The sequence below is a fragment of the Neolamprologus multifasciatus genome, chromosome 16 (genome assembly GCF_963576455.1).
Source record: "Neolamprologus multifasciatus chromosome 16, fNeoMul1.2, whole genome shotgun sequence".
NCBI classification, from domain to species: Eukaryota; Metazoa; Chordata; class Actinopteri; order Cichliformes; family Cichlidae; genus Neolamprologus; species Neolamprologus multifasciatus.
In genome coordinates, this window is record NC_140454.1 from 16,207,546 (window position 1) to 16,223,500 (window position 15,955).

The following is a 15,955-nucleotide window of genomic DNA, read 5'->3' on the forward strand; positions in this document are numbered from 1 at the left end:
TTAATCTTTTTCAAATAAATTGTGAATTATTTGTAAATATCATTTATTTGATCATTCATTCACTTTTTAATACATGGGGACACATTTAGAGAATCAAGACTGGGATGGTTTTGGGTTGGACGTGTGCAGTGGAGGGAAATACTGGGAAAAGTATGCTAACTGTAGATGGAGTTGACAGGCAGGAGACGAAGAAGAAGATCTCAGCGAAGTCAATAGAAGTTGTGAAGGAGGACATGCAGAGGGATGCGACACAGGAGGATCTTCGGGATAGGGTGAGATGGAGGACACTGGAGATCCCTAAAGGAAGCTGTTTAATGAATGCGATTTATGTATTTAGTATTTATATATGTATTACTTCATTCACTCAGCCTTAGAGTAGTTTGAAAAATAGTTATGTTTTCTGACGTCACCCTATGAGGTTTACCCAAAGTTCCAATGAAAGCGTTAAATGCGTTAAATTTTACTCAAACTCCTAATTTAATATAATGTGTATTTGACATCAAAATGAAACACTTGTCAGCTGCGTCCTGCAGTCCATGGTTGATTGCAGGCTTTGTGAAGCCAGAAATGCACACAAAGTCCCTCCAGAGGGCGTTGTGAGCGCAAAACATGAGCTATGTGGTTCAGCCTGTTGTGGGCGCCCTTACTGCAGTCCGTTGTTGACCGGCTGGTGTTCACGGCGGAGTTTGATGTGCGCACAGTGGAAAAGAGTTGGATGAGTAAAAACGGTCTCTATCTTTTTCTAGACTGAAGTTTCCCGAGACTGACAAATCATAAGGATGAGCGAGATATTGCAGAGGTAGAAGATTTTAAACTGTTTTTTTGGTATACAAAGGTGAGTGATTTAGTCTCATATGATAGGGCTTTCGATTTATTAATCCTTTAAAGGAATTTTCACTTGATTAACTACAGGTGATCTGATTTCAGCAAAGTAGTACAACACTTATGTAATCACTAATTTCTTTGACGTGCAATTATCTACAGTTGTATTTAATTTGGGGTTGGAGCCGTTAGGCTGAAATCCAACCCTGAATCGGTTTAATCATCTCTACATCTCTAACTTTGCGACTTACTCAGGGTATGATCTGAAAGTCTTTGCGCACTTAATTTTTAGATGTATGGAAATATTTTGAACTGCATCTCACTAAATGCTTTATGGAGTAAAATCTCTGTAAAAAATGTACATTGTTGAATACAGCAGTTTAACTGGCTTTCTGAGTAAGGTAAAGTGAGTTTACCTTTCCAGCCTTCATTCTGCATCACTGGATCATCTTTTAGGTTTTTTTTAATTATAGGAGAGGGTATATTCACACAGGAGCAGACTATAATCATTTGTTAAATCTCAGTAACTCTCGTTTTCCTCTCTGTTGAATGAGCAGTGAAGAAGATGATGATCCAGGCCTCCTGTCTGCAGCTGTGTTCACTCTTGCTTATGGCAGGACGCCTACAAGGTGAGTGTGCCAAACCACGCTTATAGCATAAGGAAAAAGCCAAAGTGAGGATGTTCTGTACATCAGCTTATGATTTTCTCTGGTGGTTGTTCCAGCTAGAGTAACAGCAACCCAGCATCTGGAAGCACCGGTGGAGAAGCCTTTCACTCTGACCTGCAGTCTTTCAAAGGAGCGAGGTGAATCCCTGAGACAGGTGCGTTGGCTAGATGTCCAGAACCAGACCCTGCTGACCTACCAGCCTGGCAACAGGGAGAGTGTGAGCGGACAGCAGCATGTGGAACTCGCCCCGTCGTCTGCGAAGGACACCTCGTCTATCATCATTCGCAGAGTGGGCTTCCGTGATGAAGGCTGCTACACTTGCATATTTGACCTGCACCCTACTGGTTCAAAGCAGGGATCAACGTGTCTCACAGTGACTTGTGAGTAAGCCCATTAATGATAACAGATTAACATGAATGATCTTGGTGCAACAGCAGTATGTTATAGTTTAGGTAAATCCTGTGCGCTTGTACACATTTCTGAAGCTGTACCAATCTGTTACAGGACAGAATGAGTAGCTTGCCTGTATGGATTAAGGTACTGATCCTTTACAGCAGTGTTTCTGGCTCAGTTCAGAGACCTCTGGTGGACTTCAGTGCATTCTTCTCAGATTCCTGTAATCAACGTAATGTCTTCTGCTCCATAAAATGGCTAAAAATGAAGATGTACAAATAAAAGTTTATATGATGCTGTTATTGCACTGAATGTAAAGTGAGTATCAGTCTGCACAGCTATAACTGAACAAAAAATGAATGAATTGTAATGCAAGCTGACCTACAGGCTTTGCATGGGTGAAAGTTCAAAATGTAATTTTTTTTCAAACAAAAGCACACTAAACATGCAAAATCTTCTATGGCATAGTAAGAACGGCTGTGAACTAGTTGGGAAGACCTGCTCTGGAAGCCAGTTTGAGTAATGATCCCCTTGACACAAGGAAGGAGACAGATGTCATTCACAGGGTCAAACTGAAGAGCTCAATTGTTCTGAAGTGGAAGTAAAATGACCTGTCAACTGGTTGATACACCATTAGTATCATCAGTGTCGTCTGTTTTTGAATGAGAAAATGTGAGATGTGCTACAATAGCTGCTGGTATATTTGAGAAATAACAAAGATTGAAATTGAGACGCCACATGAGAATCATAAAAGCCAGTCAGCTGAATGGAGTTTCCATCATTTCTGTCCTCAGTGGTGCACCATTTCTTAACTGATTTTGGATGCCTGCCCTTTGCACCCGACCATTAACACTGAAAATATGTGAATACTGATGTCTCTAACCACTGCTCACCTCTGAACAAGAGTTGATGAGTATGTTGAAACTCAGCCAGTCATGTTAATAAAGAGCCGTGGAGCAGTGGGAGGAGGGCTCTAACCAAAAACAGCTGGTGTGGATTCCAGTGACTGGTTTCTGTTTGGGCGTCTCATATTTCTGAATATTAACATTGTCCTGTTTGCACACTTTATCTGCCTTTTTCTTTTCTTTATCTTATCTTCTCATCCATCATTCTTTCACTGACTAATGTTTTTTTTTCTCTTTTTAAATCTCCAGCTCAAGTCACCGTTGATAGTAACAAAACAGCAGTTAGCGGCAAAAAGGTTTCCCTTTTATGCTCCTATGGTTTGCCAGAAAAAGTTCAACAGATAATGTGGAGGCACATTTCTGCTCAAGGAGAATCCACGGATGTAGCCTCCTTTGCAAAACGGAGCGACCCCATGATCGAGCCACCCTACCAGGGGAGAGTCTGGCTCACTTCCTCCCTGTCTGACAGTCAGCTTACCATCCAGCCTGTTGCCATCCAGGACGAAGGCTGTTACACTTGCATGTATGAAACACGTTCTGATGGGCTGAAGACCTCCACAGTTTGTCTCTCCACCTACGGTAAACACCTGTTTTCACAGTGGGCTATTACTGGTGATGCTGTTGTGGTTCAGTATTGTAAAAGGATAATCCACACAAGAACTCAGTATTTGTACAAACCCTGAGACATCTTATGTACAATAAACTTACCATAAATCAGAAATGAAGCACAGTTTAAAAGTTTCTTAAAATAAAATTCATATTTTGCTAATTGCTATAGTCATTAATTATGTAATCTGTGCATACCAAGTGCCTAGTTAGCACAAATCAGAGGGAGTAAAAGAACAGTCTCTGTACTGTTGAAAAAAATATTTTTTAACAATATGCAAAAAAAAAAGCAAGTCTGTGTAATATTTGTAAAGTTATCTTACAAAATTAGCATTTAACTAAATTTTAACTAGCTCACCAGATAAACTGGAATCAGAAACATCTAGCCTGTTTCTGCACAAAGGTAATAAACACTGCTGGTGAAATTGCATTATTGTTTTGTCATGCAAAAAAGAAATTTTTCACATGATTCTGTGCAAAACTAATCGATAAGAACTCGTAGCACCATCTTTACGAGCAATAATATGAATTTATCAGATTCTCACATCATCGTCCAGCCTTACCAAGCATTTGTTTTTAGACGGATAGTCTCACATTTGATTGAAGATTACTTTGGCATACAGAGAAGTTTGTGGTCAACTTAATGACTACAAGGTGCTCAGCCCAAATCATCACCCCTGCACCACCGTGCTCGGCAGTTACATTAGGCGTTTGTGCTGTTTTGCTGTGTTTGGTTCTCTCCAGGCATGGCACTGTACATTACAGCTTTGCTAAAGTATCATTTAACCAAGCGTCAATCTATCCAGAAGTGTTGTGGCTTGTTTGGATGTAACTCTGCAAACCTAATTTTGTTATAATAAACATTTATAAGTGTCTTTGGGGCTAAACTAATCAGCATTTCTGGAAGCTGTGTTCACAGTTCGAGGCACTTCTTCCTTCTTTGACCTTCTTTGAGGTCATAGTAGTAACAATGAACAGTTGTCCTTAGCAGTAAAATCTTATAACTACACTTAAATTGAATAACTGTTGCTGTTAACACTGGCCAGTCTATGTCACTGTCTGGCATTGTCGATGGACAATGCCAGACAGTGCAATGTAAGATATTTGTCTTGAAGTAGTATAGTGTAGTTTATCCCATATCTGGTAAATTGTTTGGGTACTGTTATAAAAGTATTCCCATGATATTTTACTGTTCACATTAATTATGTTAGTATAAAAAGCGAAATTCTTGTTTGGCCGAAGTCAAACTGAGGCTTTAACATAGCAATAATAAATTGCTTTGTGGCAATCGTGCAGTTTTACTGCAGGTGTTTTGTCCTGACAAGTCCACTTGTCAGCAGATCCCTCCCCTGCGAACTCAGCAAGGAAACAGACTGTACCAAATTGACTGTTATTGGTAAGATACTCACTTGATTTAGTTAATTCAGACTATTACAGTCTCATATTTGCTTTGTAAAATGCTTAAACCTGCCCTTTGGCCCTAGAATTTAACTGGAAGTGATTGAGCTGTTCTGAGATTAAATTAAGCCCTGGACAAGTGGAAGATTTGGCTTGTTGGTGGCACTAGTTGAAATGTCAGGCGACTAATAAAGTCATTAGGAGTCTTAATCGAGGCACGCTGAACCAAATTACGCCCAGAATTTCACGCCAAATTTCCAAAGCAGGACATCAGATTGACATAGTTTGCTCTGGGCCAGCGGACCTAATCAAGGTTCCCTACCTCCCACAGAGCTATGATTTTATTTGTTGTTAGTGCGGCTGATACTTCAACAGTCTTCAGTTTTTTGAGGCCGTGTTTTTGTAAAATAGTGTCACTTTCGCATGGAACAAAGAAAATAGTTGGAGCTAAAAGCCAAGAGAAAAATAAAGGAGGCAGGCTTTAGTGCAACTAGGAGACGATTTAACTTGGACATTTTTGGCAGGATAGACAGGTACCCCCTGGGATTCAGATAGGAATGTGCATCTTTTCTCCCAGATTTTGCCCTCTGAACAATTTTATGATATCACAAGAGTAGGCTGTTGTTAACACACAAACTCAGAACAGAACAGGAGTGTGTGTCCGTGCAAAGAATGGACCATTCGAAAGAACGATGGAGGCAGGGAACGAGGTCCTGATGCATGACTCTGTCAGTGTTTGCGGCAGACAGTGATTCCCTCTGTGCTTTGTTTCTCTCTCTCTCTTTATGCTCATTTGCTTTTCCACTTTTCTCCCATTCCCTTGCTCTCACAGTTATCTCAAGAAACACACGTGCTTTTGTCTGAAACTGAACTGTACAGGACAGTAGGCATTCTGGGTGCTGAAGCACGATTAGCATTAATGTTTTATTCTTAATGCTTATTGTTGCCAACAGGCTTCTAACTTCATTCCACTTTGGGTGTGACATAATACGCCCTTCTTTTCTCCCACTTTCAGAAATACTGTTCAACAGCAATTATATCCCATGCAGACACATTTACATTATCTTTGCTATTACAAGTATTCTTAATTACATTAATAAAAAAAACATGGTACTAGGCCAGACCCCCTTTGCCTTTAGATCGGACTTTGTGGTAATTCGTCATGGTATATATTTAGGTGCTGTAATCATTTCTCTAAGATTAAGGTCCATATTGACATGGCGGTATCACACAGTTGCTGCAGATTCGTCATTTGAACATCCATGATGTGAATCTCCCGTCCACCAAATCTCAGTGGTGCTTTTTTGGATTGAAATCTGGTGACTGTGGAGGCCTTTTAGTACAGTGAACTCGCTGCCATGTTAAAAAAAATAAAATGATTTGAGCTTTGTGCGTTATCCTGCTGAAAGCAGACCACAGACAACGTTCAAAGTCAATCTGTTTATCTATACTCACTTATTCAGGGGTAGTTAAACTAGAGTGTGAAAAACATGGGATGGAGAAATGTGTAACGTGATTTAAAAGCTCTAAAGAAGATTTTTCATACTACAAGGGAAGCGGTCACTGAGTTCACATCTTCATGGCTGCATTAAATTTCTGCATGAAATTTAATTCAGCTTTTTTATGTCACAGTTTGTGGTGAAAGAAATGCTAAAATTCTTTATTTAAGTTGTAACACCAGGCTTGACACAGTATACTTTAGGTAATATATAAATCTCTTAACTTACTACAAATCTCAAAAGTAATCGCCACCATGAGGGAAAAAGCAATTACAATACTTTGATAGTTTTTACGTATATATTTGTGCCATTGTAATAGGTAACAACATAGTCATGAACGGGGACAAAAATGTACTTCCTTGTAATTCATTTGCTGTTTATGACACACGAGTATTACATTTTAAATAAAAGCCGCAGTCATTCCAAGCTATGCAACACGAAGGCATTATTATGGTTTGGATTGTTGTCAGATTGATCTCAGATTTGAACCACCCTCTAAGGCTGTTGATGGGTGAAGTTTATCACGTAGAATTCGCAGAAATTGCTGAAACTCTGAATGCCAGATATCTGTGGCTAAATGTTTTCTTGCCAACAGAAATGTTCTGAGTTCCAGTGTATCACATTCCTTTCTCAGCCCAGAGAACAGAGAATTGAAAACAGCCAGATATTTACTTATGGATCTAAGGAGTGCAGGAATTCGCATATCTTAGCTGAACGAACCGAAAGGCTTTAAGGGTTTTATTAGATACAATTTTAGAAATTTAAATTAGCACACTTGATGCAAACTAAAACAATGGGCTAACTTATAGATTAAAGTAATCTGACACATGCTTGATTTACCACAGCATGCTTTTCATATTTCACTGACTGCTTTTATTTTTATTGAAGCAACAGAAAGGTTTATTGCAATAAACTTGGATTTGTGTAAATTTATTATTCGCAGTGCTGCCAAAACCTCAGGTGAGCTACAAAACCACTTCTCCAGGGGTGATCGAGGCAAACTGCACCTCTGTCTCAAGGCCGCCGGCAGAGATTGTGTGGAATGTGGAGAGAGACAACCGCACCATGCACCCACCTGTGACAAAGCAGCTACCACAAGATGATGGGACCACTCTAGTGATCAGTACGCTGACTGTCCAGTCTGGGTTGCTTAAAGACGTGTCGGTCAAATGCTTGGTGCATCACAAAGGGCTTGAGTCACCAATTGCTGTATCAATGAACACTAAGAGTAAGTTAGTGTTACTAATCCTTCTTCTTTGAAGATCTCGGCGGCTGAGCTTCTTTTGCCCTGAGCTACGTTATGTTACAAACTTTTTGTCCTTCTGCAGGCAATACTACAACCCAGAATAAAAAAGATAGTAGAAATAGTTTTTAAATGTTCTCTAAAAGACACCCATAAACTGCATTGCACTAGTTCCCATACTTACAGACCCATCCTCATCTTATGTAGGTCTGTGGAGCCTTTTCAATTTTTTGCATAAAGGCAATCTTTACTTCATAACATAGTGAAATGAATATTTCAATACCACTCTTACCTTCATGAAAATGAAACTACAGTCAGCTGGATACCATACTTTAGCACAAAATCCAAGAATTTGATACTGCATTAAAAGATGAAACCAAGGGTCAAAAAAATTGCTTTTTTAAGCTTCCTCATGGATCTTCTGAGCAGTGTTTTCAATTTTCAACCCATGGACCCTGTGTATTAATATTATGCTCTGCTGAGCACAGAGGCAGTGTCCTTGGCTGATGCGGTGGAACTTGTTAGTAGATAGTCATACAGACCACTGCCCTTTCTCGTTTGACCACGATTGATAACACAGTTGGCCTGCTTCCTGATCCACTATAGCCAGCACCGCCTCCTTCTCCTGGCTTCCAGTAACCACAGGAGTCTCTGCACGATGCCTTGCAACTCATTAAAGCAGAGCCATGAATATGAGGTGCCCATAAAAATTAAATATGCATTCAAATATAGCTCATTGTGGAGTGCTGTTAGCCCTCCAGGACTGTGTTTGGATTGTTCACCCTGTTCTGACCATGTGCAAATTTGCAGTGACTACTGAATCTCTTGTGCTGTGTTGGGGGATTTAAATTTAGGGAAAAGCACAAATAAGGAGGTAAAGTATGAGATAGATTTTTCTCCAGAGAAGCTTAAATTATGATACTATAAATATTTAAATATACATAACATTAAACAGTAACTTACTTCCTATCCAGGATTCACTAAATGTTCAGAATTACCATAATGGCCTTACTGTCTCTATTTTAAAAGTCTCATCAAGGAAGAAATTTGGAAGTGAAAGCTCAGATCTGATGAGCAGGGGTACTGTAGAGCAATGGCTGTATAAGCCCCAAAAAACCAAAACTCCACAATGCATGCCATCTGTTTCAAGTGCTGGATTAAGGTATGATTTTTTGCCTTTTTTTTAATGACAATATTGCACAAGCAACCTATAAAATGATAATTTGCTCTTCCTACATGTCTGTTTTCATGCAGACTGAAGACAGAACATCTTAAATATAAAGTTACTGATGCTCATAGATGATTTGTTGATGCCAGCCATGCAATTCTCCCTTAATCAAGTGTTTATGCTAAGCTAACAGGCTGTCCTTGGAGCCTCAGCACCTCATGTTAACTGATAAGGATGAGAGTGGGAGTGATCACCTGTTTAAGTGAATCAGCAAAGTTGCTGAGTGAATTAGTGTTTTCCCATTCTTCACCATTATGGTTAAAAAATCTCTGTTGTATTTTTTAATGGTCTGGAGGCTTTGGCATATGTAAACTGTGTGCTATTGTCAGGTATTTCATTTTCTGATGACCTGTGGTTTATCTTGGTTTAATGGGTCAAGACTGGAATCAGACAGTAACTAAATTAAATCTGAGATTTAATCAGGGCAGGTCTATAGCTGCGGAGAGGCACTTTTCAGTTTAGCACAGCCCTTCGGTACAAACAGTCACAGAAATACTAACAACAAAATTAAATTGAAGAATTATATGTTTATCTATTTATAGAGATATTAAAACAGCTGATCAGATTTCTGTATTTTTCCCTTCCAGTCGGGACGGCGCTCACCATCCTGATCTCAGTCACTACAGTAGCAGCTCTGTTAGTTCTGTCTCTCTGCTTCTGCCTTTGGAAGTGTTTTTTGCGTAAAGAAGGTGAGTACACCCACTCCAAAAATGTCTCACTGTCATTATTTGAGGGTTGTATCGGGAATACATATGAAAAATCTTGTGTTGATGGCCACACTCCTGTCGTTTTAGCCACCTGTCCACAAGTTTTATGTAACTAGTGGTGTGAGCTGGTCACCTCAAGTTAACTAGATTGCTTTATGTTCATAAATGCTACAAAACATGCAGTATCATTAAGAAATGAAAGCTTCAAAATACTTTTTGTTAAAACATTTGCCCCAAAAGTGAAAGATCCCCAATCTGATTCTGGGAGGAGACACAAATGCCTTTGTCAGAACTGGGCTCCGTGTCTGCCAAATCAAATATGCAGAGCTACACATGGTTCCCGCCCTTTGTAAACATGTGACTCAAACAGTGAAGAAACGAAATTAATATTGGAAGTAAAACAGTATTTTTTTATTTCAATGTTAAAGAACTGCTTGTGCACTAATATACTGTGCTCTTGATACTGGCAGTCGCTTGGCTTGAATTGTTTTAAAGTTATTACACTTTTTCCACTCACTCCATCGTAATTCTCTTAAAGCCAAGAGATCATTTGAAGGTCAAGGAAATCTAATATTTGGGGCTCCTTCTCTTATTGTGGGTTTAGGCAAACTGCCTGGGTGCTTCAAAAACAATGAAGAAGCAGTTGCCAGGTGTGGTGTTCTTCACCAATAGTGTTATAATATTGAAATAATGGTCAGAAAGTCATTTCCCACAGGTCAGATATTGTGAAATGACTCACAGTATCCACTCACGTACATATTGTGGTATATTTACTGATTTAGTTCCAAATTTGTGCCCAGAGTTGTGTAATTACCTTAATTGTGAGATTCCAATGAGATTTGTCAGTGTGTTATAATCTGCAGATATGTATTGAGTTTCTGTGTGTATAATTATATTAGTAAATGTTTTGAAAATAAAAAAAAATCATCTCTTTCAGTCTGAATACAGATTTGGAGATATGTGTACACATTTGCAAATCTTACTACGCACACAGCTCCACATTACTGCACACATTCACAAGTCAAAGTGACTTTTTACGATATTCTTTTGCACATTTTGCAAATCTTATTATGCACCCATAGATTGTAATGCGTTGTAAACATGTGCATTTTAATTATAATAACATCCCCATCGATAGGCTCTCAGTTATCACCAACTTACATTAATATTTAGAAGCCTGGAGGAGCAGGAATTTATATTATACTACATTTAAAATATTGAATATATGAATGGAAAAATGGGTGCTGAAGCTGCTGCACTCATTATTTGAGATTCCAGTTGTATTTAATATTATCATTAGCCGCATGGCTTAGGGGTAACTGCAGATTCACTATGTGATGGTGGAGAGGAAAAACTCCCCTGTAGCTGGAAGTGCCTTCTGGCAGGACCAGGCTCAGAGAGAAGAAGGTATCTGCCTCAGTCGATCAGTGCAGAGGCAAAAAGAGAGAAAGGAGCAGCACAAAGCACAAAACCAAGTATGAGAGTGTAGACAAAAATGAATGACATGCACTATAAAGACTGAGAGTGAAAGACTTTTTTAATTTCAAGACTAGAAACTTCGAAAAGTCTCTGGTTCTCTCAGTTTTTTGTATTATTTTACTTTTTATAAGTTTCTATATTGATTCAATCTATCCATCTGGAAATGGGTTTCATAACGTCCTCCAAGTTTAGTTAATATTTACAGTTAGGACTGAACATCGATGGTATGATATTCCTGCTTCATTGTCCTGTACCTGCACTCCATCTGCACTTTACTGACAAATTTATGAGCTGTTTTCCGTCTGTGCAAGAAGGAAGTCCGAGTATAGCAGTTCTGACTGAATAAGAAAATCAGCCAAAGCCAAAGAAGTCAAAGAAAACTTTACAAGACTTTTACAAAGAAAGATCTGATGGAACCAGTTACATTTATACACTGAACAAAATGAAGAGTTGGACAGAGACTAGGTTCTGCAGTTGGATGCTTTTCCCACTTACCTCATCTTATTATGATAGGAATGATTTATGGTAACAAAGTTTCCTGGAACTTGATTTTAAAAACTCTGATTGCAATAAAACTATATTATTTAATTTAATAATTTGTAATCCAGGTATTATTACATATACTGTAAAAAGTCAGTGTGATACATATACTGTAAAAAGTCCGTGTGATAGTCATTTTATGTTTTTTAAAACCTGCATGATCAACCACATTTTGTCTTTTGACTTTGTGCCTCTGTGTTTTTTCACATGTAGTACTTTTCCACAGTTAAACTGTTTCAGACTTTTTTCTGAAATGGAAATGTTAAATATTAGAAAAACCTTTATTTTTATACTTTATAATGCATTTTTACATATTCTTTACTCTCTCCTCGTACTTTTGTTTTCAGCTGATTAATCGTAAACAAATGAGACCAGAGGCTGACAAGAAGATATGCTGGGAGCCAGCCTTGCAGAATTATTTCCCTGCATTATCGTCATCTTCATCATCATCATCATCATCTCGGTACAAAGGGAAGATATTCTGACACACCTCTGTAGGATGTTCAGTACAATCCTATTTATGAGCACCAAATGGACAACACTTAACTCTGCTCTGCTGCCTCTGATATAATCTGCCAGACTGTCCTCACATGGTGTCAGTGAGAAACTCTTAAGCAGATCTCGCTGTCGTTCTCTGTGTGACTCTGTAATTGAATGAATCGATGCCCATGCATTCCTGAACCAACAGCAACATCTCTGTGCGGCAAATTAAAGTACTTGTTTGATAGCACATCGCCTGTCCTCAAAACACTTTCCTCTCTTAGACTTTGAGTCTTTTACCTGGTCTTTAAAGAAAGAGTGCACTGCTATTTTATATTTTTCATATTCAGCATTAGCAGAAACCAAATGTGTATTTGTATGTATCCATGCTGAAATAAAGGCAGTAAACGCTTTATGTTTTGAAAAAACTTATATATATAATTTTATTTTAAAACAGTGAAATTATATTAAATATTCCAAGATTTCGCTGCTCAGCCACGCCTGCACTGCAGAGATGTACTAACATTTTGGGTGATTTTTGGACAGTAGGAAAGAAAATGCCATCCCTATCCTTTAAATAACCAGCTAACCGTCACTATGAGCTGATACTTATTCTTCCTCTGGTACCTCAGCTGAAGACCCTGTCACTTCAGTGTATTGTGATAGTTGGGTGGGGCCATCGGTAGTATTAGATGAACTAAAAGGGCTGCATACTGATTCCTTGTTTATGTAATATCTATTACAAACTTTTCTACACGTTTCAAAGTCTGTTTGTGTTTGATGTGTGTGTGCATGTGTGTGTGTGTCCATGTGTGTTCGTTAGAGGTTGAATTCCACGGTCAGATGGCTTGAATCAATTGCCTGAGGGAGCAACAGTAAAACCTTTTTGGTGCCCCAGAGAGGAATGCGTGTCTTGTTCGATGCCTCCATCGTACAGTCATGGTTAGTGGTTTGAAAAATTGCTTGAGAACTTCCCGTTAAGCACCCAAAGAGAGACTCCACTCCAAATATTTTTGCTCTGGATCAAAGTGGTACCTGCATGCTTATATGATCAGCAATGAATTACAACGGCGCTTCTGGGTATTACTGTGTTTGTATGTGCAAAGCGGTGCTTTTAAAATGTTATTTCACTGTTGAAATAATATTTCATTTCAAAGCATATGACTTGCATCTGTGAGTTATTTTCTTTGTAAACAGACGAACAGCATGAAAGTTATTAGAGTTTAAGATCAGTACTTCATTCAAAAGCTACAAAAGCATGTAAGTAGTACTTACCAGTATGTGGAGTTTGCGCATACACAGGGATCAGAAACACATCACAATTCTGAAAGTGGGTTCAGATTTTTTTAATAGGAATGCAAGGTAGCGTCCAACAGGAAAAAAAATCAAAGGATGCATGAATGACTATTTACATATGTAAAGTTAATGTAATAAATGCAACAAACAGAATAATAAAAGTGTTTAAAAAATCATTCAGACTCTCACTGTCATCCTTTCAGCCTTTTATCTCAACTTTGTGCATTTCCAACTATTTTTAGAAAAGCATCACATTCCTTTCAGCTGTGCCAAAGCTGGTGGCCAGATGCCTTTTTTTTTTAATCCCAAGCCAAGTTGTGGTGGACATTGCCGAGCAAATAATCACACACATATTGTGCACACTTTTACTCAGAGAGTCTGCTAGCCATGTCAACTGAAAGATAACATTTACTTTTTATGCTTTCTATTAGATATATGTTTATGTATATAACTCAGCACCTGTATAAAGACAGCATAAATTCAGATCCGACTGCATCTGGATTTATGTGAGAAGTGTAACTAAAACAGTGCTTTAATTAAGCAGATATCAAAATTGAACCAAGCTAAACTATTATGTTATTTCTTTTGCTATAATGAATAAAAATGCTTAACACCACAGTGAAATCATTCAAATGTAATAGTTTTACACTCCTAATTGATCCCTGCTCCCGTATAAATCCTTGGAGACATCTGTATTTTTAGCAAAACCACATGCCTTAGCAATTCTTAGCATTTATTTTACCCTGTCAAAAGGTTTGTTGCACAGCTGCAGACTTCTGCCAGACAATGATTAAAATTGTACAGTTTCTAAACCTGTGTGGTTGTCTATTTGCATTTGGTGGGAGAGAATGTGTTTGAATCTGCATGTGAATTTTAATAAGGTGTTTCTCAGGTCCTTCGTTTATTTGAAATGTAAGCAGTCTAGGTGCATTTAAGGATTAAGTGAGTTTGTATGTGTAAAGTATGTGGTATGCGCGTTGTGCTGTAGTGAAGTGGTAGGGTGGGGTGATGGAGTGGTTTAGGATTATAAATCTGCACATACTGCTGAAAACAAATTAAACAAATACTTATTTTATTCCCCCCCCCCCCCCCCCCCCTTGGGAAGGCCGTGATATTCTTCTCAAGAATACTTCTTTTTTTTTCTTTTAATTAAAAATCCCCGTCTCGCTTGTCATTTTTCCAGATCAGTTTCCAAGTTTAAGCATAATGTAAAAGCTTATTGTGTTATTTCACTTCACTAATATTCATTACATATTAGAAAATGTTTTGCAGATATGCTCGGACGTCACAGATGTTACTCTCGATCATGACTTTGGAGGAAGATGACACACACTCTGCGTTTCTGCACACATTGTGGGAGTTTTTTTTAAAAGCTGCTTTGATGCAGAAGCGTCCACAAACTCGCTTTGTGACCTCAGAGGCACCTTTTAATCTGGCCTGTTGCAAGCGCTGCCTTCGCACAGCCTTCGTGTGCTCAGTCATTTTGCAGGGGCTTCGTGAATCAGGGCTTTGTCTAACCGAGAGAAAATACAATTACCAATGTGTGTGTGTGCGTGAGAGAGAGATACACGGAGAGAGAGAAAGAGCATGCACAGAACGCCTGTGTGGGCTGTGACAGCCAGACACCGATGGTGAGAAGAGAAAAATTCCATTCACAGACAGAAACGTAGTTTCCTGACTCATCTCACATATTGATTAACCCTCTCAGGCTCAAATTAAGCTTTTGTTGCTAATGCACAAAATAATACCTGCAGTGGCACTTCTGAGTAAAAAAACCTCATAAAATATGTATGTGGGGTTGTTAGCTTTTACTTGTTGCAAATCTGCAACGCCTGCCTTGAGAGGGTTAAGAGTCACATCAAACATGTAGGCTATATTTCAACTTCTCTGGGTCCTCCCCAAAGTAATTCCACTGAGAATAATGGAAGAAAAATGGGGCACATTTTTCAATACAGATTTTTTAGTGAACAGTGGATTAGAGCATCAGGATTTACAACAGAAGGAACATAATAATCCATAAATTTGGGAGTTTTTCTCGTGTGACATGTGTGTGTGTTGAGCAAGATCATGAGTGATCAGTAATTTACGGTTTCACAGTTATCACTTTGGTGTAGATTTTCCAAAGAACAGCAGTGAATTCGCTTTAAAAGGTGGGGAAGCAGTTTCCTGTTTCCAGTCCTTCAACTGAAAAGTGGTGACCTTAGAGAAACTTGCTCTACAAATTGGGATTTTCTTCTTGATTTGTTGGTCAGAACCTGTTTTTCCGTGTGAAATGTGACAGCAATGACAGTGCCGTTACACACTTTGATTAGTGTTACAAAATGTAGGTTTTTGTTTTGAAGAAGTCTCCGCACATGTCAGCAATTTTAGCAGACTTGTTTATTAGCATGTTAATAGCCTAAGTTTTAATTATAGAAGAAAACAGCTTCATATATCACACTTCTTACCAGGCTTAAGAAAATAAAAATATGAAGGCTTCTGTGAAAGAAAAAAAGAAACTATTTTATTGCAGGCTTTTTTTTAAATATTTCTGTAAAAATGATATATTGTTTTCTTTAAGAATTTTCCTTTTTTAGTAAAATGCTTCAACCTCACACGCCCTCATAAAATGATCCCAAGTGGCAAAACCCCTCTTATGTGGAATTACTCCCGGTTAATGTCTTAAGAAAAGCCAAACCTGTGACAAGAGGA

At 38.5% G+C, this 15,955-nt stretch overlaps 1 protein-coding gene across 1 annotated transcript; it reads left to right on the forward strand.

Annotated features, from left to right (window-relative positions):
- The first annotated feature begins 627 nt into the window (after positions 1–627).
- Positions 628–13,461, forward strand: LOC146500543 (OX-2 membrane glycoprotein). The gene is made up of 7 exons (XM_085135648.1): positions 628–835; positions 1,380–1,451; positions 1,547–1,870; positions 3,038–3,367; positions 7,235–7,519; positions 9,350–9,451; positions 11,836–13,461. Exons 2-7 carry the CDS (start codon positions 1,388–1,390, stop codon positions 11,841–11,843), a joined length of 1,113 nt encoding a protein of 370 aa, XP_084991774.1. The 5' UTR covers positions 628–835; positions 1,380–1,387; the 3' UTR covers positions 11,844–13,461.
- Positions 13,462–15,955: the final 2,494 nt, after the last annotated feature.